The 20,612-nt window shown below is 50.2% G+C and overlaps 1 protein-coding gene across 1 annotated transcript in view; it reads left to right on the top strand.

The window, feature by feature from the left end:
* Positions 1 to 17,327, top strand: part of Cfap65 (cilia and flagella associated protein 65) — a 35,392-nt gene extending 18,065 nt beyond the window's left edge. Inside the window, exons 17-32 of the mRNA XM_042679337.1 lie at positions 794 to 1,007; positions 1,403 to 1,531; positions 6,032 to 6,208; positions 6,467 to 6,533; positions 6,714 to 6,824; positions 10,721 to 10,912; positions 11,007 to 11,165; positions 12,243 to 12,386; positions 12,567 to 12,680; positions 12,850 to 12,957; positions 14,600 to 14,644; positions 14,871 to 15,073; positions 15,432 to 15,563; positions 15,874 to 16,335; positions 16,925 to 17,068; positions 17,186 to 17,327. Coding sequence (XP_042535271.1) covers positions 794 to 1,007; positions 1,403 to 1,531; positions 6,032 to 6,208; positions 6,467 to 6,533; positions 6,714 to 6,824; positions 10,721 to 10,912; positions 11,007 to 11,165; positions 12,243 to 12,386; positions 12,567 to 12,680; positions 12,850 to 12,957; positions 14,600 to 14,644; positions 14,871 to 15,073; positions 15,432 to 15,563; positions 15,874 to 16,335; positions 16,925 to 17,068; positions 17,186 to 17,327 — 2,543 coding nt within the window. The remainder of the gene's footprint in view (positions 1 to 793; positions 1,008 to 1,402; positions 1,532 to 6,031; positions 6,209 to 6,466; positions 6,534 to 6,713; positions 6,825 to 10,720; positions 10,913 to 11,006; positions 11,166 to 12,242; positions 12,387 to 12,566; positions 12,681 to 12,849; positions 12,958 to 14,599; positions 14,645 to 14,870; positions 15,074 to 15,431; positions 15,564 to 15,873; positions 16,336 to 16,924; positions 17,069 to 17,185) is intronic.
* Positions 17,328 to 20,612: the final 3,285 nt, after the last annotated feature.

A 20,612-nucleotide genomic window follows, 5' to 3' on the forward strand; every position in this document is an offset into this window, starting at 1 on the left:
ATTTTAGGCACACCTCAGCCTCGGTTCTCTCCTGACTCGTGGCAGGCTGGATGGGGGAGGAGGAGAGAATGGAGACTCCATGAGATTGGGTTCTGGCTCCTACACTTATTGGTCCTGTGGTCTTACAAAGTTGTTTCAAATGCCTTGTGCCTGAGTGTCCTCGTCTATAAAATGAAGACCATAATGGCAACAAACCCCCAAAAGGAATGTAGGGCCACAGTGTAGAAGGACCCTGAAAGCGTGGTGCTAAAGGAAAGAAGCCAGTCACAAAAAGCCACATATGGAATGATTCCAGTTATTTGGACCATCCAGAAGAGAAAATGTGTATGTGGGAATATATATGTGTGTTTGTTTATGTATACACATAAAATGTGTACAAATATATATGTGTGTGTACATGTATATTTTTTCCACACACAGTAAGATTCATGGTTACCAAGACGGGGTAAGGGGTAAATGGGAGCAATGTACTGGTTTTCTTTGGTGGATGATAGACGTTTGTTAAATTCACACCATTATGTGAATATACAAAAAGCATTGAACTGTGTGCCAATAAAGTGCTTAATGAAAATTAGTAGGAAAATTAATAGTGATGTGTATTAAATATAGGGATAATGTAAAGCACTTGAGACAGTATCTGGTACACAGTAAGTCTCAGGCCAGGGTTGGCTGCTGTTGCAAATGATCCAAAGCTGAAGGCATGGCTGCTGCTCTTTCATCAAGGTCCTGTACATCTCACCCCAGAGGCTTCTGGGAAGTGAGCTCCCTCCTCTCTCCACCCTTCTGACCCCAGATAACAAGGTTAGTGAGAAACAGGAGCTGTGTCGTGTCTCCCTGGTGGCTGTGTATCCTCTACTCTCCATCCTGGATGGCTACTCCATGGGCAGCACTGAGGGCATCACCAGGAGGTATTTGTGGCGCCTCTTCAACCTTGACACACTCAACAATTACCTGGCACATGAACCCACCCCCAATGAGCTCACCTACAAGGTGCCCACTAAACACAGGTAAGCTGCATCTAGAAACAAGCAGGGACTATCAGGGGTGTGCATGGAGCTGTCTGCTGATGCCACAGCAAGAAGCCGATTCCCATCTCTTTGAGAGAAGAGGCACCAAATTCTTTCTTTTAAATTGTTATTATAAAATGATATGCAGAGGAGTTACAGTTACACAAGTCAGGTAATGAGTACATTCCTTTTGGGACAATGTCACCCCTTCGCTTGTTCATATTCTTATCTGATCATGGAAGGGTCTGGGAGGGCAAGGATTGGCTGGAGGGATAGAGAGCCAGGTAGTTCATCCCTGCCCCCGAGTCACACCTGTCGGGTGAGGGGATGGGAAGTAACCGAGCCCCACCCTGTCCTTATCCTCTGCTCTGAATCTGGGTCTTTGCTTTACACAGCATCAACAGGATACCTACCATCTTAACCCCTTTGAAACTTGACTTTAATTTTGGGGCAGCACCACTCAAGGCTCTACCCTCCGTGGTGCTCCTGGTCTTGAAGAACACTGGAGTGGTACCCTTGGACTGGTATGGCTGGCCTAAAGGGGGTCATGGGTGGGGATTGGCAAGGGGTCAGGACCTTTGAGGTTGAGAAAGTCCTGCCAATGGGAGACCTGGCTTTCTGTGTGTGTGGTGAGTCGGCCTCCCAATGATGAGGTGTGGGGCCCAAGTGCAATGTGGGTTGCCCAGTGACTCTCAGGACCTGTTGCTACTAAGACTTGTAATAAGCTTAGAGCAAGGTGGAATTGTGCTCGTGGAGACAAGGCATCGCTGTCTTGGCTGAGTAGTGGAAATGTTCATTCACCACCTACGGGTGTGCCGTATTCTGTGCTTTATCTGCCTTCAATCCTATGATCCTCACAAGCAGCTCTCTCTGAGAGTACTCTGCCAACTCATTCATAGAGGCCTGAGAGTCCGCAGTCAAGGCCATTCATTGGTGGAGACAGAGCCAAGTTCAAACCCAGCTATGTCCAATTCCAGAGGCCCTGCCTAAGACAGTTAGTTAGCAAAGTTTTGAGTTGTTTCTGAATACCAGGAGCATCTAGACATAGGACTGCCTGACGGGTCTCAGTTTAGGGGCTGGGCCCAAATGGGAATGAGTAAAGAGTGTATGGAAAAAACAGGAATCTGCCACCACAGATAGAGTAGCTGTGATGGGCACAGCGAAATAGAGCTTTGGGGCTGTGGGGAAGCTGGAGGAAGAGCAGGGCTGGAGACCTGAGTCCACCAAGTCTGGGCTGTCCTATGCTTCACTGTCCTCCCATTTGGGCCCAGAATTTGTGTCCAGCAAACATCCTGTTTCCACGCCAAAGCTTGTCCTTCCTCCTTGCCTCTGCCATGGACCTGGATTTCCTGCTAACTGTCTTTTTGAGAACTTCCAATTTTGCTTGGCTCATGCAAGGGTAAAAAAGTAGAGTCTCCGTCTGGGTCAGGCTGGGGAGAAAGCCAGGCCCAGCCTGGGCATGGAAGGATACAGTGTGAGTGAAAAGACGCAGGTGGGGGCATCTGTGGTCAGCACCTGCTGGCCTGAGCAGAGGAGCTGCAGGGTCTAGGGGGATAAGGAAGAAGGGGCTGTACTGTCAAGTTTGAAGTGGATGCCCTTGCATTCTGATAGCCCTAATGGAACAAGATGGAGAGATTGGCTTTTCGGGCGTCTCCTGTCTGGGAAGGGCCGGTCTGAGAGTAACTCATGGCTGCTGGCTTTGAGTAACTGGGAAAGTTTGGCAGGGCTATTGGTGAGTTCCGGATTTGCCATTCACTGAACTATTAAGCAAAGCAGGAACCAGCCCTCTCAGGGATCAGGGCTTTGGCCTGTGTCCTAAAATAGAGTAGGGTGGATGAAGGCACATAGACACATGTGCATGCACACACGCACACACACACACACACACACACATACACACACAAGCAGCCCAGATCACACTGTGGAGAGGGTCCAGGCTATTGGAAACCAAGGCGGGAGGAAATCCAGGCAGAGTGCCCATTTCTGGACCTTACCAGCAGGAAAGCTGGCCGTGCTTCTTCTAACTTCTTCCAGGGTTCCCAGGGCCTGACTCTCCTGTACTTTTTTGTGTTACTGTGTTTCCTTTCACTTTCTTAGAAGGCTATTTTTGCAAATCCTAGCTTGCCTCTCTTGAGCTCATAAAGAACAGACAGAGAGTTTTATTACTGCCAGGGCCCGTCCAAAAACGGGAGTCATAGAGAAAAACGACCTGGAGGTAGAAGGCAGGATGGAGGGGGAGCCCCAAGTGGGAGGGGGAGCCAACAGGGAGCTTTGCAGCAAGCCCCCTCCTCCTAACACCTCTGCTCTGCTTGGTTCCAGGATGGAAGATGTACAGGGACTTGTGTTTAAGGGCAATACTCCTTATAGATGTTAAATATGCTGTTTAATGTTACTTGTTACCCATTGTCTAAACCTTTTACTGGTGCTTTCCAGATGTAGGCTTCAGGCATGTCCTCAGAACAGGAGGATAGACCAGCCTGGTCTCTCCTTCTTCAGAGACCTGCACTGAGTGGCCTCTAGATGCAGGTGATACGTGTGTTAGGAAGGAATGTACAGTTCCCAGAGGGCCATGTTTGTTTGTTGGAGGACATCTAAAAGACTTTCTGGACAAGCTATACCGGAGGCAGGCCTGTAGCCTTGGGTATAAGGGGCACAGAAGCTTTGAGGCATCTTCCTGAAGTCATAGGCAGAGCTGGAGCAAGGAGAGTGACAGGAAAGGCCTGTGACAGGAAAGATTGGAGTAGGCAGGGACCAACAGATGCTGAGCCTGCAATCCTCCTGCAGGGAGTTTTGACATCCTCAATTTTTTAAACAGTTGCTTATTCTACATATAGAGGACCTTACATTATTAAATCATAGCTTTATTAGAAGACTTTGTTTACTGGTGTGTGTGTGTGCACACGCGTGTGCATGTGTGTGTGTGCATACATTTGCCACTTTGAAGAAAGTTGTTGAAAAGAAGATGTGGCTAGGCTCACACCTGTAATCCTAGCTACTCAGTCCAGGCAAGAAAAATCTGTGAGACTCTTATCTTCAATTATCCACCAGAAAACCAGAAGTGGCACTGTGGCTCAAGTGGTAGAGCACTAGCCTTGAGCTGAAGAGCTGAGGGACAGTGCCCAGGCCCAGAATTCAAGCCCCATGATGGAGAGAGAGAGAGAGAGAGAGAGAAAGAGAGAGAGAGAGAGAGGAAGGAAGGAAGAGAGAGAAAGGAAGAAAGAAAGAAGGAAAGAAAGAAAGAGAGAGAAAGGAAGGAAGGAAGGAAGAAGAGGAGCTATGGCTTAAGTGGTAGTGTACTATCCTTGAGTAAAAAGGTCAAGGACAGAGCTCAGCCCCTGAGTTCAAACACCAAGACTGGCACCTCCCCCTGTAAAAAAAAGAAAAGAAAAAGAAAATGAGGGCTGGGAATATTTCTTAGTGGTGGAATGCTTGTCTAGCATAAGTTTAAAGCCCTGGGTTTGATTCCTCAGTACCACATAACCAGAAAAGGCCAGAAATGGTGCTGTGGCTAAAGAAAGTGCTAGCCTTGAGCCAAAGAAGCTCAGAGACAGTGCCCAGGCCCTAAGTCCAAGCCCTATGCATGTGTGCCTCATGCATGTATGCATTTTTTTATTTCTGCAGTTTAATTCCCAAAAATTGGATTTCTGGGTCAAAGGACATGTGTATTTCTTATTCTAATAGAAGCTGTCAAAATTTTTTCCAAAAGGTAGTAGCAGTTTTCTCCCCCGACCCCTCTCTGAGGTTGTCCATTCTTTCTAAAATTAGCAGTATTGGATATATCTTTTTTACATCACTGCTATGAAATTTTTTTTTTCCATCAGCTGTGGGGCTTGAACTCTGGGCCTGGGCGCTGTCCCTCAGCTCTTCAGCTCAAGGCAAGCGCTCTACCACTTGAGCTACAGCGCCACTTCTGGTTTTTCTGGTGGTTATTGGAGATAGGGGTCTCACGGTCTCTCCTGCCCGGGCTAGCTTTGAACCGCGATCCTCAGATCTCAGCCTCCTGAGTAGCTAGGATTACAGGCGTGAGCCACCAGCGCCCGGCTCTGCTGTGAAAATTTTGTGTTTTGGTTTGTATGTGCCTGATTCTTGGCAGGGGTTTGGGGATACATATTGGCTGTTTTCCTTTTTCTGGATGCCCTCTATTCACTTCTTTGGCCGAGTTTGCTGCCAAGGTCAGTTCCATGCCATCTCTGTGAGATGGAGGAATTCTATCAATTTGTGATGCTGGGATCCCTTTGTATACTGGTTTTGTCAGCTGGTTGGGGCACAGTGTCTACTTCCCTACCTTGCAAGGCTCTGGGATCACTAACTCTACACTGTGTCCTTCATGCTTGTTTCAAGACTGCCAGCGCAGCTCGGCACTGGTGACTTAGGCCTAGATAATCTTAGCTAATCAGGAAGCTGCAATCTGAGGACTGTAGTTCAAAACCAGCCCAAACAGAAAAGTCCATGAGAACTGTTTCTCTTGTCTCCAATTAACCAGCAAAAATCTAGAAGTGGAGGTGTGGCTCAAGTAGTAGAGTGCCAGCCATGAGTGAAAACTTCAAGTGAGAGCATGAGCCCGAGTTCAACCCCTAAGTACCAGCAGACAAAAGACGTGCCATCTCTCCCGAGCACAAGCACTGTCCTCTACTCAGTGCCCAAGCTTGCCTTGGTACCCTGCCTTCCAGGGGCACCAGATTTCCTGGGAGGCTCAAATGGCCCCTTTCTAACTGGCTACCTCTAAGTGATCCACATATACAAGTGGCCCCTGGTGGCCCCTGCCATCCACAAAGCCCCAATCTTCATTTTCCTTTAGTTACTATGGCTCTACCTCTGTTCCCAGGCTTTAAGAGCATTACAAAATGGCAATGCACACAATTGCCTTTGTTCAGCTGTATATGGCCAGCCGGCCAAAGGGGGATTAGCGCAATAGGGATGGTGGGATTTCTGTCTCTGTTTCTCCAGAGCAGGACCCTTTTCTGTGCTGACTGCCCCATCCTTTGCACGGTCTCACGCTCCTTGCTTCCCATTCCTCTTTCCAGGGCCTTTCTCTTTCCAAGTGACCAGCGGCTTGACGTGGAGCTGTGGGCAGAGCAAGTAGAGCTCAGCAGCACTGAGCTCCATCAAATGCGCGTGGAAGACAATTGCCTCTTCTCCATTAGCCCCAAGTCTGGGAGTCTGTGTCCTGGAGAGGAGCAGATGGTGGAATTCAAATACAGGTGATCATATACCCTGTCATCGTGTACTTTCTATCCAGTAGACTCTCGTCCACACTTTTCCTGGTGGTACTGGTTCCTGGTGGTGATACCTTGAATGGGAGGCCATCCTTTACAGGGGAGGTCTTATATCTTACCCCAACTCAGCTGTGAGTCTCTCCCAGGGGTTAGTAGGCTAACGGCCACAGGTATGCCGTGCCATTTGTTCTCTCACTGGAACCAGGCCCACGACTCACTCTGAACTCATCTCCTCCCTTCTAGCCATCTGTTCACAGGCACGGATCGCCTCCCTGTACTGTTCAAGGTGTCTCAGGGCCGAGAGATACTGGTGAGGCCCCAGAACCCTGATCCTGCCCTGAATCCCAGGTTGTAAGAGAGGCTTCCTAGACAACCAAGAGAGGAGCAGGGAGCCACGCTCCCAGGGGATCTGGGGTTTGGATATCTCTGCTGGGTGTGCCAGCCAGTTTCTCCCAGGGAGCGATGCTACTCATGGGCTTTTTATTTCCAGCTGAATTTCATAGGTGTGACTGTGGAGCTAGACCAGAAGTATGTGCACTTCGCTTCCACCAACCACAGCTTCACCCCTGTCCGCATCGGTGACACGCTGCCCCCGCGGCAGGTCAGTGATTTAGATTGTCAGGATCACCAAGAACTCCAAGTATTGATCTCTGCATATCTGCATATCTGCTGTTGGCAGTTGACAAAGACACTGCCCTGCAGAGTGCTCTAAGATAGATTGGACAACTGGGGAGACCCAAGGTCAGAGGCCTCCTAAGTACTAAGTCCTTTGGCCAAGCTCAGTTTCTATGTAAAAATAAGGTTATTTTCCCTTTAGCACAAGATTTCTGAAACTTGTTTGACCATGAACCTTGCTAACATATTATATATTACATATGCTTATAGTCCAGTATTTACCATACATACAACTGGAACCAAAATATCATATATCTTTGGCTACTGTGTGCAACATACATGACTTTTTCGTTTATTCTTTTTTTTTTTTTTTTTGTCAATCTTTGAGCCACAGCACAACTTCCAGTTTTCTGGTGGTTAATTGGAGATAACAGTCTCATGGGTTTCTTGCCTGAGCTGGCTTTTGAACCATGATCCTCTGATCTCAAACTCCTGAGTAGCTAGGACTACAGACATGTACCACTGGCGCCCACTTCTTTTATTCTTTTTTAAAAGTTTTCTTGTCAAGTAGTTTTACAAGGAGTTTACAATTCCATAAATCAAGTTAAGTATGATGCATGTTGATCTATATCACCCTGTCTATTGCTTTCCTCTATTATTACCCCTCTCAATCCTACCTTCAATCTTTTCCATTCTTTAAATTCTGGATTTGGTCTATTATGTTGATTTAGACTTACTCCCTAATAGACCTCTGCTACCGTTTGGAAATCACTGCTTTAAGAAAAATGTCTTTCTGGATTATAAGATACAGGATTGTGAATCCTTTTGGAATTATGGACTTTATCAGTTGGCAAGAATCAAGCACCTTTGCTTTGAAAATATACATTGGGCTGAGCTCTGATGGCTCAGGCCTATAATTCTAGCTGCTCAGGAGGTGGAGGTCTGGAGATCATTTTGAAGCTAACCCGAGCAGGAAAGTCTGCCAAGACTCTTTATCTTCAGTTAACCACAAAAAGCCAGAATTGAAGCTGTGACTCAAGTGGTAGAATATCAGTCTTGAGTGAAAAAGCTAAGGGGTAGAGCTCCAGCGTGCGTGCATGCGTACACACACACACACACACACACACACACACACACACACACACAAAACATTGGGCATTCCTAAAAGGAGGGCATATGTATTTTCTAAAACATTACACAGCTGTAAAATCTCCAACCATTGAAAAGCTCTTGTTTCTAGGCAGGGGTCTCAAACTGCTCAGCCTAGAATAAAAGCCAAATGGGCTTCCTGGGCCTAAAGGGGCTCTTTGAGCACTGAGCTCTTCTTGTTTCTTTTCTTTTTTTTCCCCCTACACCCTCTGGCTTCCAGCAGCCCCACTCAGGCTGTGATAGAGAAAGTGGTTTAAACCACAGGGGCTTGCAGTAAACGTGTACGAAAGAGAACTGCTAGGTGAAGGAACAGGTTTTAGAATAAATAGTTTGATTACACATCTGTGAGCTGGTGGCTCACGCCTGTAATCCTAGGTACTAAGGAGGCTGAGATCTGAGGATCACTGTTCAAAGCCAGCCTGGGAAGGAAAGTCCCTGAGACTCTTATCTCCAATCTACCAGAAAACCAGATGTGGTGCTGTGGCAAGTCGTAGAGCACTACTCTTGAGCTTAAGGACTGAGGGACAGGGCCCAGGCCTAGAGTTCAAGCCCCAAAACTGACAAAAAAAAATTACTCAATTTGAAATATACATAGCTTAGGCTTTTCAGTAGACAGTGGACACCAATTTTATTAGTCTACTCTGGCTACTAATTCACCATGGACTGAGTGGGTTATAAAGAAGAAAATGTTTAATTCATACATTCATTTCTTTTTTCTTTTCTTCTTTGTGCTTGAAATCAGGGCCTGAGCGCTGTCCCTTAGCTTTTTTCACTCAAGGCTAGGGTTCCACCACTTGAGCCTCATCTCCACTTCCAAAACTGGAAGTGGAGATCTCCAGTTAATTTGGAGATAAGATTCTAACAGACTTTCCTGCCCAGACTGGCTTTGAACCATGATCCTCAGATCTCAGCCTCCTGAGTAGCTAGAATTACAGGTGTGAACTGCTGGCACCCAGCTAATTCATCCATTTTTGAAGGGTAGGAAGTCTAGGATAAAGACCTGGAAAGTTCAGTGTCTGGGGAAGGCTTATCTTCCTGGTTTGCAGATAGTGACTTCTCATTTTGAAAAGGGCACAAATCTCACCCATGGGAGCTTCATCCTCATGACGTCTCAGAGGACCTCCTTCTCAATACTATGGCTCGGGAATTAGGTGTCAGCATATACATTTGGGGATGAGGGCAGATCCAAGCATTCAGTCCATAGCATCAGGCCTAGAGATTATGGGAGTAGGCCAGACCAGAAAAATAAAGTCAGCCTATTTGGGTGTGAATTTTGAGAAAGATGAGTTGGTCCAGGATCAGTTCACTGTTTATACTCTCTGGATTCAGTTTTCTTATCTCAAAAAAGAAAACTGAACCAGAAGAATGCTGATTTTCTCCCAGGATGCTCTTTACAGTCAGTCTTTGAGTACTTCATACCTTCCTTTCACCCCTTTATCTACTTTTTTTTGAGGGGGGGAATCTGGTTGTGGGGCCTGAACTATGGGCCTGAGCGCTGTCCCTCAGCTCTTCAGCTCAAGGATAGTGCTCTACCACTTGAGCCACAGCGCCACTTCCGGCTTTTTTCTTTTTGCTTATGCGGTGCTAAGAAATTGAGCCCAGGGCCTCATGCATGCAAGGCAACTGCTCTACCACTGAGCCACCATCCCAGCCCCCCCTTTACCTACTTTAAATAGGACTTCCTTTAAAGTCATACATGGAGAGTGACAGCCATATTGGGGACTAAAATGAGAGCCTATAAAATGATGAAGGGGTGGGGCTCCAGTGGCTTATGCCTGTAATCCTTGAGCAAAAGAAGCTCAGGGACAGTGCCTAGGCCCTGAGTTCAAGCCCCAGGACTGGCCAAAAAAAACACACACCTCAGAGATAGTGCCAAGGCCCTGCATTCAAGCCCTAGGATCTGAAAAAGAAGGAAGGAATGAGAGAGAGAAAGAGAGACAGAGAAAAAAGAAAGAAAGAAAGAAAGAAAGAAAGAAAGAAAGAAAGAAAGAAAGAAAGAAAGAAAGAAAGAAAGGAAGGAAGGAAGGAAGGAAGGAAAGAAGAAAGAAAGAAAGGAAGGAAGGAAGGAAGAGAAAGAAAAGAGGAAGGAAGAAAGAGAAAGAAGGAAAGAAAGAAAGGAAAGAAGAGAAAAGAAAGAAAAATGAAGGGTCTGGATGGTGTGTATGGTATATAGATAAACATTTCTCAACATTCCACGGCTAGGGACACCCACACAAAGATCACCTTATGACTTGATTTGAGATCTGAGGATTATAGTTTAAACCAGCCTGGGTAGATAAATCAGGAAATTCTTATCTCCAAATAAACACCAAAAAGCCAGAAGTAGAGCTGGAGCAAGTGGTAGAATGCTAGCCTTGAACAAAAAAGCTCAGGGACAGTGTTCAGGCCCTGAGCTCAAGGCCCAAGACTAGCATGCACAATCCCTCCTACAGAGAGGGGATAGGGGATAAGTTGAGGGCAAATAAAATAGGGTAAATCTCTCCTTTACAAATAGGATTGCAAATTACCCTAAAATGTCACGGGCTATATAGGTTTTATATATATAGTTACCCATTTCTTTTACATGGTAAGCAAGTCATAGGGGAAATCAGAGGTGTTTGGGATGCTCAGGGACTCTCGGGGTGATTATGGACAACAACCTGCCTTCCTATAAAGGACACAGAGTTCCAGCCTCTCTAGTCTGCAGTTCTGAACTGGTGTGGAAATCTCTGTTCTCCTGTCCCCACCCCACAGATCTATGAGCTGTATAATGGTGGCTCAGTGCCTGTGACATATCAAGTCGAGACCAGTATACTGTCACAGGTTCAGGAAAAAAATTTTGACCACTCCGTCTTCTGCTGCCTCAACCCCAAAGGGGAGATCCAGCCAGGCACCCTCGCTAGGATCCTGTGGATCTTCTCACCTATTGAAGCCAAGACTTACACGGTGAGCAGCAGCCCGGAAAACAGAAGGTTGGAGCTGTGGCTTCTTCACCTGGTCCCTCTCTGACGAGTTCCTACTCCACCCTTTACCTTCCCAGGTGGATGTGCCCATACACATTGAGGGATGGAACTCAGCCCTTATCCACTTCCGGGGAGTGGGCTATGACCCCAACATCATGGGTAACACAGCCCCATTCCACAACATCTGCTTGTGGGACTCCAGCTCCATACCATATAGGCTGATGGTTCCTGGGCAGGTGAGGAAAGGGAACTGGGGAGGCCTGAGACCTTAGAGGGGGGCTTTAAGTAGCCCACGGTGGCCAGTAAAAGGGCTGGAGAGACTGGGGGAAGATGTAAGGTGGGATTGAGGAGGATAGAGAGGTGAGGCTGGAACTATCCTGGCTTCACGAAAGGCTTACCCTGCCATCTAGTGCCCACAGTGTCCCTGCATCAGCCGCTCCACCTGCTGCAGGGCTTCATTCTCGGCCTCTTCTCTGGACAGAGGACTGGGATGTTAGAAGGTCTAGAAAGAAGGCATCCCATGCTAATGATTATCTGCATATAGAATAGTTCCTCTCCTGGATCTAGAAGGATATTGTTTTTTTTAAAAATCAAGTCATTAATACTATCTTTAAGTCATATGGTTCTCTTTATTGAAAGTCTGACCCATTCATCCATCCACCCAGCCATCCAACTATCCATGCATGCATCCACCGTCTCTACTCATTAACCCACATACCAGTTACTGATCTATGTATCCATCCTATCACTATCCCTCTGTCTACCCTTTCACTCAGACCCTCATTGGATTTCTACTCCAGGATGAGCACTGTAGAGAAAAGGCTGGAATGACTCAGGGTCTGGACAGAGAGAAAATACCTTTTCTGTGTGATCCCAGTCTTTGCAGAAATTCATGCAACACAGCTCTTATGCTGTGCCCAGTAGAGATGCCAGCAGGTCATCACCCATTCATTTAGAACTATCCACTCGAGATTCAAATGCTTTAGTTCTGCCTTCTTTAAACTAGTTCTGATTCAGCCTCTTCCAACCTTATTTTGATGGTTCAAATCCTAAGCTTTTGAGTGAGGCTGAATTCATCCCAGATCTGCATTCACAGGGCATTTGGAAAAGTTGCTTATGTTCTCTGAACCTTAGCAGCATGTATGTCAAATGGGGAACAATAGTCATTCATATGTCATAGGTCCATTGGGAGGATCTCATATACGGAAAACATCTCATACAGTACTTGTTGGGAATGCAGAGAATGGGCAGTGGCTGTACAGTTATTGTTTCTTTACTTCCCAAAGTTGCCGCTATGCTGTCTCCATCCATAGGTTGTCTTCCTGTCCCAGTCCCATGTCTCCTTCGGAAACATCCCTGTACAGAGCAAGTGTAGCCGGATGCTCTTCCTCAACAACACCTCCAAGAAGGACACAATCTTCTTCTCCTGGCAGCCAAGTTCCATAGACTTTGGGCAGGTGAGAGTCTTCTGTACCTGTTGATTCAGAACCTCCAGCAAGGCTTGTAATTGATTCCACCCTTGCTCAATTTCAGTACATCCCGGGTCATCCCATCCCGTCTTGTCCCACAATATCCCATGTCTTCATATCCAGTTCCATTCCTGTGAGATTCTGAAGACTCCCTCCCCAAATTAACAGATATCTGTGGATCCCATGGAAGGGGAGATGGCTCCTGAAGAAACAGTCCCATTTGTGGTGACCCTGCAGGCCTCAGTGCATGCTAGCTTTTATGGCGTGGACCTGATATGTAAGGTAGGGACCAACCCAGGAGAGACAGATGGTAATGAAGATACAGCTTCCAGTCCTGGGGTTGGAGATGGCTCTGAGATCCCTAGACTCTCTAGAGAGAGGCACATGTCAGTCAGCTCCAGCGGGCTCAAGCTGAGACACTCCAGATCTTCTTGCCTTGTGCTGGGTCCAGGTGTATCGGCAAGAACTCATGTGGAAGTACCACAAGGAGTTAAAGGAGTGGGAGAAGGAGAAGAAGCGGCAGGAGGAGGAGTTTATCATCACAGACAGGAAAGTGAAGGTGAGAAGGGCCAAGAGGGCCTCATACACACAGATTCCTCGGACTAGCCTTACCAAAGGCACAAAGGTAGTGGGCCAAAGTAGTAGTCCTTGCAAACCTGCCCCAAGACATCTGATTCTACTTACTGGAGTCAGCCTAGCATCTCCATAGCCACCCCAGGTCACCTGGGGATGGAGAAGGCTGGCTGATGATTCCTAGCCTCATGTAGCAGGATTCCATGAGGAGCTTCTAGGTACTGGGACTGGAAACACAGGAATATACAGAGCAATTCTGAGGAAAGAAACTATGGCATAGTAGCTTTGAGTGAGGCTTTGGAAAGGGAACATCCAAACTTGATTGCTTGATTAGCTTCGTGATAACCCAGAGGACTATTGAGGCAAGACTGGCCATGAATTGAGTGATTAGACAGTAGAGGATTCTTTTTGAAGCATTTGCTTTCCTTTCATAAATGCAAACTAAAAACTCGAACTTATTTTAAACTAATCAAGGTGGCTCCTTCTTGTAATTCTAGCCACTCAAGAGGCTGAGATCAGGAGATCTCGGTTTGAGGCCATCCCAAGCAAAAATTCCATGAGACCTCTAGCTCAGTCAACAAAAAGCTAGGTATAGTGCTACACTCTTATCGTCCCAATGACAGTCCAGGTTGTCCCCAAGCAAAAAGCAAGACTATACACAAGAAATAACAAAAGTAGGGATGGGAAGGTGGCTCAGTGGTAGAACGCTTGCCTTGCATGCATGAGGCCCTTAGCACCACATAAGCAGAAAAAGCCAGAAGTGGCACTGTGGCTCAAGTGGTAGAGAGCTAGCCTTGAGCTGAGGCCCAGAGTTCAGGCCCCACGACTGACAAAAAATAAAATTAAATAACAAAAATTAAAAGGGCTGGAAGTGTGGTTCAAATAGCATCTGCCTAACATTCACAAGGCCCTGAGTTCAAAATCCAAGGTTGTCCTAATCCATGTAAGTACACACACACACACACACACACACACACACACACACACACTTATATGTATAAATATGTATATACTTTATAATGTATCAGGGCATTTATACACTTATATGTACATATACATATATGTGCGAATTAAATGAGCTAAAACACATAAAATGCCTACCCCAGAGTGAACCCAGTGAACATGCCCTAAATGTCGGCTATTTGTATTTCCAGAGTGAGAGCAATAGTAAATACAAGACAGCATTTGACTCATTCCCAGCCTCTGAGCTGGTGTTCTTGCCCTGCTCTGTGTCCACTACACAAAGATCCCAGAAAAACTTTGCTCCCTCTGCAGCTCTTCCCTGCTGTGAATACCAGTCTCTTCCCAGGAGAGCTCCTAAAGGGCCTTCCTAGTCAAGTCTCCATAACATAGGCTGCTTCCCAGTGCCCAGGGGACAAGGACAAGCAGCTCAGGGGCAGTCTGCCCACATTTGGTGGCATTTCCTTTTCTGTCACTTGGCTGAACAGATTTTCCTTGTCAACAGGCAGCACTTCCCTAGGGAAGATTCTGGAAGAGGGTAGGATGTGGGGAGGTGGGAAAGACCAAGAAAGAAGGCCACAGAGCCTAGTCCTGATCAGCAAGAGGCGCAGAAATGGCCATGGGCTGGGCCTCTCATATTCTAAGCAAGGCCCTGTCTGCTTCTGCAGAGGAGAGTTTTCTGTACAGCCTGTGAACCTGTGAAGAGGTATAAGGTGAGGGCTGGGACTTCCTTGGAATGACTTGGGAAGGTCTGTGCTCACTCCCAGAGATACTTGGAACCCCCTGGCCCAGCCTCCAGGAAGGGAGGGAAGAAAGTGAAGCCCTACCCCTAGAGGACCCAAAACACCTGGTTAGGGGGCTAGGTCAAGGGACCCATAGGTGATGAAAATACCACCACCACCTCCACCACCCCATCATCCATGTTTTTACTTCTCAAAGACGCTGCCCCCCATCACAAACCAGCAACCCTCCTGCCAGCCTGCCAGCTGGAAACTGCGGATGACAAAGGAGGAGCCACCTTGGTCACACCCCCAGCCACCCACGCCAGCCATTCTCTGCCTGAGCCTCACTGCCCGAACCCACGCCATTGACTACTACCTGGCCAACTTCTTCTCCGAGTTTCCCCGCCACTTCTTGCACTGGTGAAATTTTGGGGAGGCAGGGGTCACCAGGGGATGCCCAGCCCAGCATTGGTGAGGGCTGGGATGAGTGAGACCCAAGACGCCCCTATTACTACTTTAAGTCTTTATAAGGAGGGGGCCAAAGAATCTGTGGAGAACCTACCCAGGGCTCCTGGGTAGCTCAGAGCTTCTGTAGGTCCTGCACTGACATGAAGGGCTAGGCGTGGCTCCCTGGGTTTATAGTAGTGCTGTATTTGCCTTAAACCTTGAGGTGCCTCCACAGTCTCTATGTTCTCCTGACTGGGTACCTCCCACCATGGCTTGTGCCCCAGGGTAGTGGGTTTGCCTAGGTCAATCAGAGTGTCATGGCCTGCTCCAGGGAACTGCCAAAGAAGAAACGCCACAGGGAAGAGACAGAGGCTTCTGCGGAAGAAGCTGTAGCTGAAGAGGTGGAGCCTGTCTCCAAGCAAATGAAGCAGCTTCTAACTGACTGCCTTACCGCCATCATCAGGTGCCTCCCACTTCTAGACCTTCCTCTTCACCATCTCATCTCTTTATCTCAATCAAAGCCCCTAAAAGTGGGGCTTCCTGTGGAGGGTGGGGCTTCCTCTCATCTGTATCATTCTGACTTGCTGCCTGTGCCTGCCTCACTTCCTTCCTATTCATGTCTAAGAATCTAGGATGCTCCATGATGCCTTCCCCAAGGGCATCTGTTTTTACCAGCAAGAGCTACTCCTTGGGGAGCCCTAAAACCCAGGGTTCCCTAGGGAGCTGCAAGCCCCGCCCCCCAGAAGGCCCATGTCTTCCTCCCTGCCACCCAGGGGCCTGCTGGAAGACAAGAACTTTCAGGAGGCTGTGGATCAAAACCTGGTAGAGGAAGTGCCCTATTTCTGCCAGTTTTGGAGTGAGCAATCCGCCCAGACCATGGCCCCTTACGGCAGCCTGTACTTGATGCCAGTCACATCCATGACTTCTGACAACAAGGCAGTGGGGAAGAAGGAAAGAGAGGAAGAGGAAGAAGAGGAGGAGGAGCAGGAGGAAAAAGAGGAGGAAGAGGAGGAAGAAGAAGAGGAAGAGATGGAAGAGATGGAAGAGGATTTTGAGTTTGAAAAGCTGGAGATGGAGGAGGAAGAGACAGAGGGGAAGGAAGTAAAGTTGACCTGGATGGGGGTTGAGCCTATGCTGCAGCATTCCCAGCAGTCTCTGCAATGGCAGTGGAGTAAGAATCTGAGACACATGAAGAAGGAAGAGCAGGAGCATGATGAGAAAGAGGCCATTGGAAGGTGAGCTACCAGGCCCAGATAAGGGTTAGGAGAAAGTTCCTAGGTAGCAATCGTATGTTGAGGTTGATCCCTACCTGTACCAAATCTCTTGCTAACTCAAGGTCCTGTGACGTTATGTTGGTAACTTAAGTCCTGAATTGGGACGTTTGTTGCAGAACAAAACTGGCCTTTATTTTCTCCTGTGTGTCTGTTCATATTTACCAACTCATCACAGAAGCTGAGCTAGTCTTCAAGGTCTCTTCAAATGGGAATCTTCCAATGGCATCCTCTGCCTCCCCAGATGCACTCTATCTGTTTGGGGATTGCCTTGCCTATGCCCCCACACAGCTCCTCAGCATCCTGGTCACCACTCCCTCCAGTGTCCAAACTACACTGCCTGGGTTGTAGCAGATCAGCAATAGGATGATCTCTTCTAGTCACGCGTGGAGCATCTACCCAATTGCAGCAGCACGTCCCCACGGTGTTGGGGGTGGCGGGGCGCGGCGTCCAGTGGGCAACTGTGGAGAGCCCACACGCAGGAGCTAGCAGGAGGACTGGCACGCAGGGCCCTGGGCCTGGATAACGTCGGTGTCCCCGCTCCCCCTTCCAGGCTGCGTGCCTTCGCCAACCTGCAGGAGGCGCTGTTGGAGAATATGATCCAGAACGTCCTAGTGGAGGCCAGCTACGGGGAGGTGGTGCTCACCTCGCGGCCGCGCATCATCACAATGCGGCCGGTGGACGCGCCGCCCCCGAGGTGAGGGCCAGCGATCACGCGCACGCGCGCACCCCGGGGGAGAGGCGGGAACGGAGCCAGGGCGCCTGGGGGTTCGGAAGCCTCGTCCCCACTCCTACCTAGAGCTTTGTTTTCCAGGACTGACGTGCTGCCGTCCCCGCAGCCAACAGAGCAGCAAACGGAGGCGTCCAGCGTGGCCGCCGCCGACCATACGACCGCTGACCCTACGACCGAATCTTGGCCGATGTCGCCACCCACCTCCTCTAATATTCAGCCCTAGGTCCCCCCCCCCGTCCCCTCCCACCCTTGTCAGTAAAAGCATCTAGCTTTTTTTCCTCTCTGCGTCTGCTTCAACTTTATTTCCCCCGGCGGGGGGAAGTGCGCGCGGGCTCCGAGAGGGGCGGGAAGTGCGCGCCGGTGGGAGGGGGCGCTGGAAGGATGCGCCCCGCAGCTCCCCGCCGGCGTGGGGCGCTCCGCACCGCACAGGGCTGGCCTCGACCCCTAGCGTCCTTGTCCTCGAGTGGACAGAAGCCAAACTCCAGCCTCGATCAGTTGAAAAAAGTGGCCACGGAAAGTGGTGCCCGGTCCCCTCCCCCACCCCGCGTCCGCTGCGAGGCCAGCGGCCCCAGGACCCGCCTTTTCCATAGTTTGCTTAGCTTCTTGGATGCGCAGCTAAGAGGTTAGCAAAGGAGGGAAATTGAGGCACGCCACGGAAGTTCGGGAACTAGGCTCTGGGGCGAAGGTCATGGTAACTGCAGACAGCGGGTCACAGACCCTACCGTGCAACTCGGATGCCGAACCGGTCTCCAGTCCTGGAGAGGTCCCGCCTTCCCCTAGACAGACGCCACCTCTCGGTTCTCCCCTACCTTCCTCCCTCGCTCCCGTACCCCACCCCGCCGGGCGGCCTCTGTCCTCAGCTCCTCCCCGCCCGGAGGCAGGTGGGTGGAAAAGTGACATCTGGTGTTGTTCCAGAGGCGCCCGGGTCCCCAGCACCCTCCCCTCCACCCCCGCCGCCACGGCCTCGGCCTCGGAGGAGGAGGGGAGGGCGCTCCGCCTGCGTGAGTCAATATTTGCCCCGAGCAAATGGGCGCCCGGACAGGTGTGTGCGTGCGTGCGTGTGCGTGTGTGTGTGTGTGTGTGTGTGTGGTAGGGGCGGGCACTGAACTGGCAGTATAAGAGTGTGCTGAGCCCGGACTCGGGCACAAGCTCCGGGGCGTGGGCTGGGGACGAGGCCAAGCCGGGCTGGGCAGGGTGCAGGGACTTGGAAGGCCGGGCGAAGGGTGGCCGGGAAGGGAGGGGCGGGCCAGGTGTGCACCTGCGACGTGTCAGCCGCCTGTGCGCAGGTGAGGGCGGCGGAGCCCCGAGCGCTCGCTCGGCTCCCTCCCGAGGAACACCGGATCGCCGGCCAAGGGCCACCCACAGGCCCCGGGCCCTCCGCTCCCGCCCCGCGACGAGCCCCTCGCACAAACCGGACCTGAGCGTTTTGTTCGTTCGGCTCGCGTGAGGCTGGGGCGGCTGCTCAGCACCAGTCCCGGGGCCGGCCAGCCAGATCGCCACGCGGGCACCTGCCTGACGCCGCCGCCGCCGCCGCCGCCACCATATGGGTTGCTGCTCTCTGGGGAGATCCGGCTCCCACCCGGCCCCTGACAGCCAGCCACGCCCGCAGACTGCCCGCCGGCTGCGCGGCTCCTGAGCTGGGTCCTGCGGGCCTGGAGGCGGAGGCTGTGGTCCCGGACAGACGGTCTTTTGGAGGTGGAAATCTGGTTTCTAGTCCAGCTCTGTCTCGGCGTCTTCTGTGGCCTTGGGCAAGTCGTTTCCCAGCCTTTTCCATTTGTACAATGAGGAGAGTTACCTGGCCTCAGACAGGAAGAGCTCCCCAGCCTCCATATCCTAGATCCTGGGCTCCTGGCCTTATTTTGAACTTCCTGACAGGAAAAATGGGTGCCTTTCAGTGGTTGTAGCCAAAGGTGTGAGTTATGGGGAATCTAGCTTGGGGCCTCCAGAAAGATCTAAATTCCCCTCTGATCTCTTTGGTGACATCCTGAGATTTCATTTCATGCCACTTCTCCGCCCCCCTTTTTTTCTCAGTCCAAACATGTCTGAGACAGATATTGCAAAGAACCAAGTCAGAGTCCCCAGACACAGGAGCTCACCCGACTTTCCAAAATTCCATAATTCTGGATCCTCTGCCCTCATCTGGCCATGTCCAAGTAGCCCACAGCTCAGGAGTCTGTGGATCGTAAGTCATCGCTCAAACCTGGGGTGGGCCACTCCTTATTTAGTTACCCAAAATTCTGTGACCTGAGGCCCCAGACACCTGCTGGAGGACCCCAGAACTGAGGAGTCCACAAGGCCTGCCTGGCTTTAGGCTGGTCCTGAACTGAATCTGTCCCATGACTCAAGGTAGTTTCTATTCCACCTCTCCAGAATGCATGGTGGTGCTGAGTCAGGCCCAGAGAAGGAGACCAGTTCCAGGTGGGGAGTAGAGGAAGGTTTCTTGAACAGCGATAAGGAGCCTTGGTGTCCCCTTAGGATGGAGGAACATCACATGGGGAACCATACGTGCACTCCCATGGAGGCAGATGTGACCCTAAATGTTCACTCAACTACCTCCCCCCCCCCCACACCTTCAGCTACTCAGAGGCCCCGCAAGATCTTCTGAGTCCCTCTGGGGTAGTAGTCAGATGACCCTGATGTTACCTGTGCTGGTCTAGGGAGAGGGTGGCCTCTTAGTGGAACTTTCCCAGGTGTGAGGGAAGATCTGTAGGCCCCCATCTGGATGTGTGAGGCCCCTATCCTGGCCTCCCTGACCACACAGCTGTTTGACGCTCAGCTGTTCCTTTTAGCCTGGCACTGGCTGGCCGGGCCTAATCAGGTGCTTGTCTTGAAAAGAATCTACTCCCCTCCCCCAATTATGGCAAAAGGCAAGAGCTCCTCTCCTGCTGGGACTCCAGGTCCTGGTGCTGCACAAGCTGGTCTCCTTTTCTACGATTCCCCCAACACATACACACAGGCAACAGTCCTTGGAGGAAGGGTGGCAAGAAAAATGAGGCCACCCAGTGTGCTGGGATCTGCTCTGGCGATAGAAGTTACTGCCTCTTCATCAGGGCCTTTTCCCCCCAGCCCTCCACCCTACCCATCCTGAAGACCCGCATTTCCTGGGTGTCAATAGGGATCTGATCAGTCCTCCACACCCCTCCTCCCCTGAAGGACTGGGGTGGAGCCTCCAGGAGCCTGGCAGGCCTGCAGGTGCTGCGCTGGATGGGAGTGGGGGGAGGGTACTCAGCAGCTGGTGTGCGGGCAGCCCCTCCCCCCCTCACAGCTCCTAGCACAGAGCCTGCTTCCTGTCTTCCCTGTCAGCACCTTAGCTAGGGGAGGGAGCAGGTAGTAAGGGGAACAGAAAAGGGACTGAGCAGTTGACGTGCAGCCTTGGGGAAATGGGACACAGCCTAGGAGAAATAGCAAAACAGTGAGGAGGGAAGGATGAGAAAGAGGCCTAAGTACACAGGGAGGAGAGAGAGGAGGAGACGGTGCAGCTCGAACACGTGAGATGATGCACAAAGTG

The sequence above is a fragment of the Dipodomys spectabilis genome, unplaced genomic scaffold (genome assembly GCF_019054845.1).
Source record: "Dipodomys spectabilis isolate Male_0828 unplaced genomic scaffold, ASM1905484v1 ptg000051l, whole genome shotgun sequence".
Classification (NCBI taxonomy): domain Eukaryota; kingdom Metazoa; phylum Chordata; class Mammalia; order Rodentia; family Heteromyidae; genus Dipodomys; species Dipodomys spectabilis.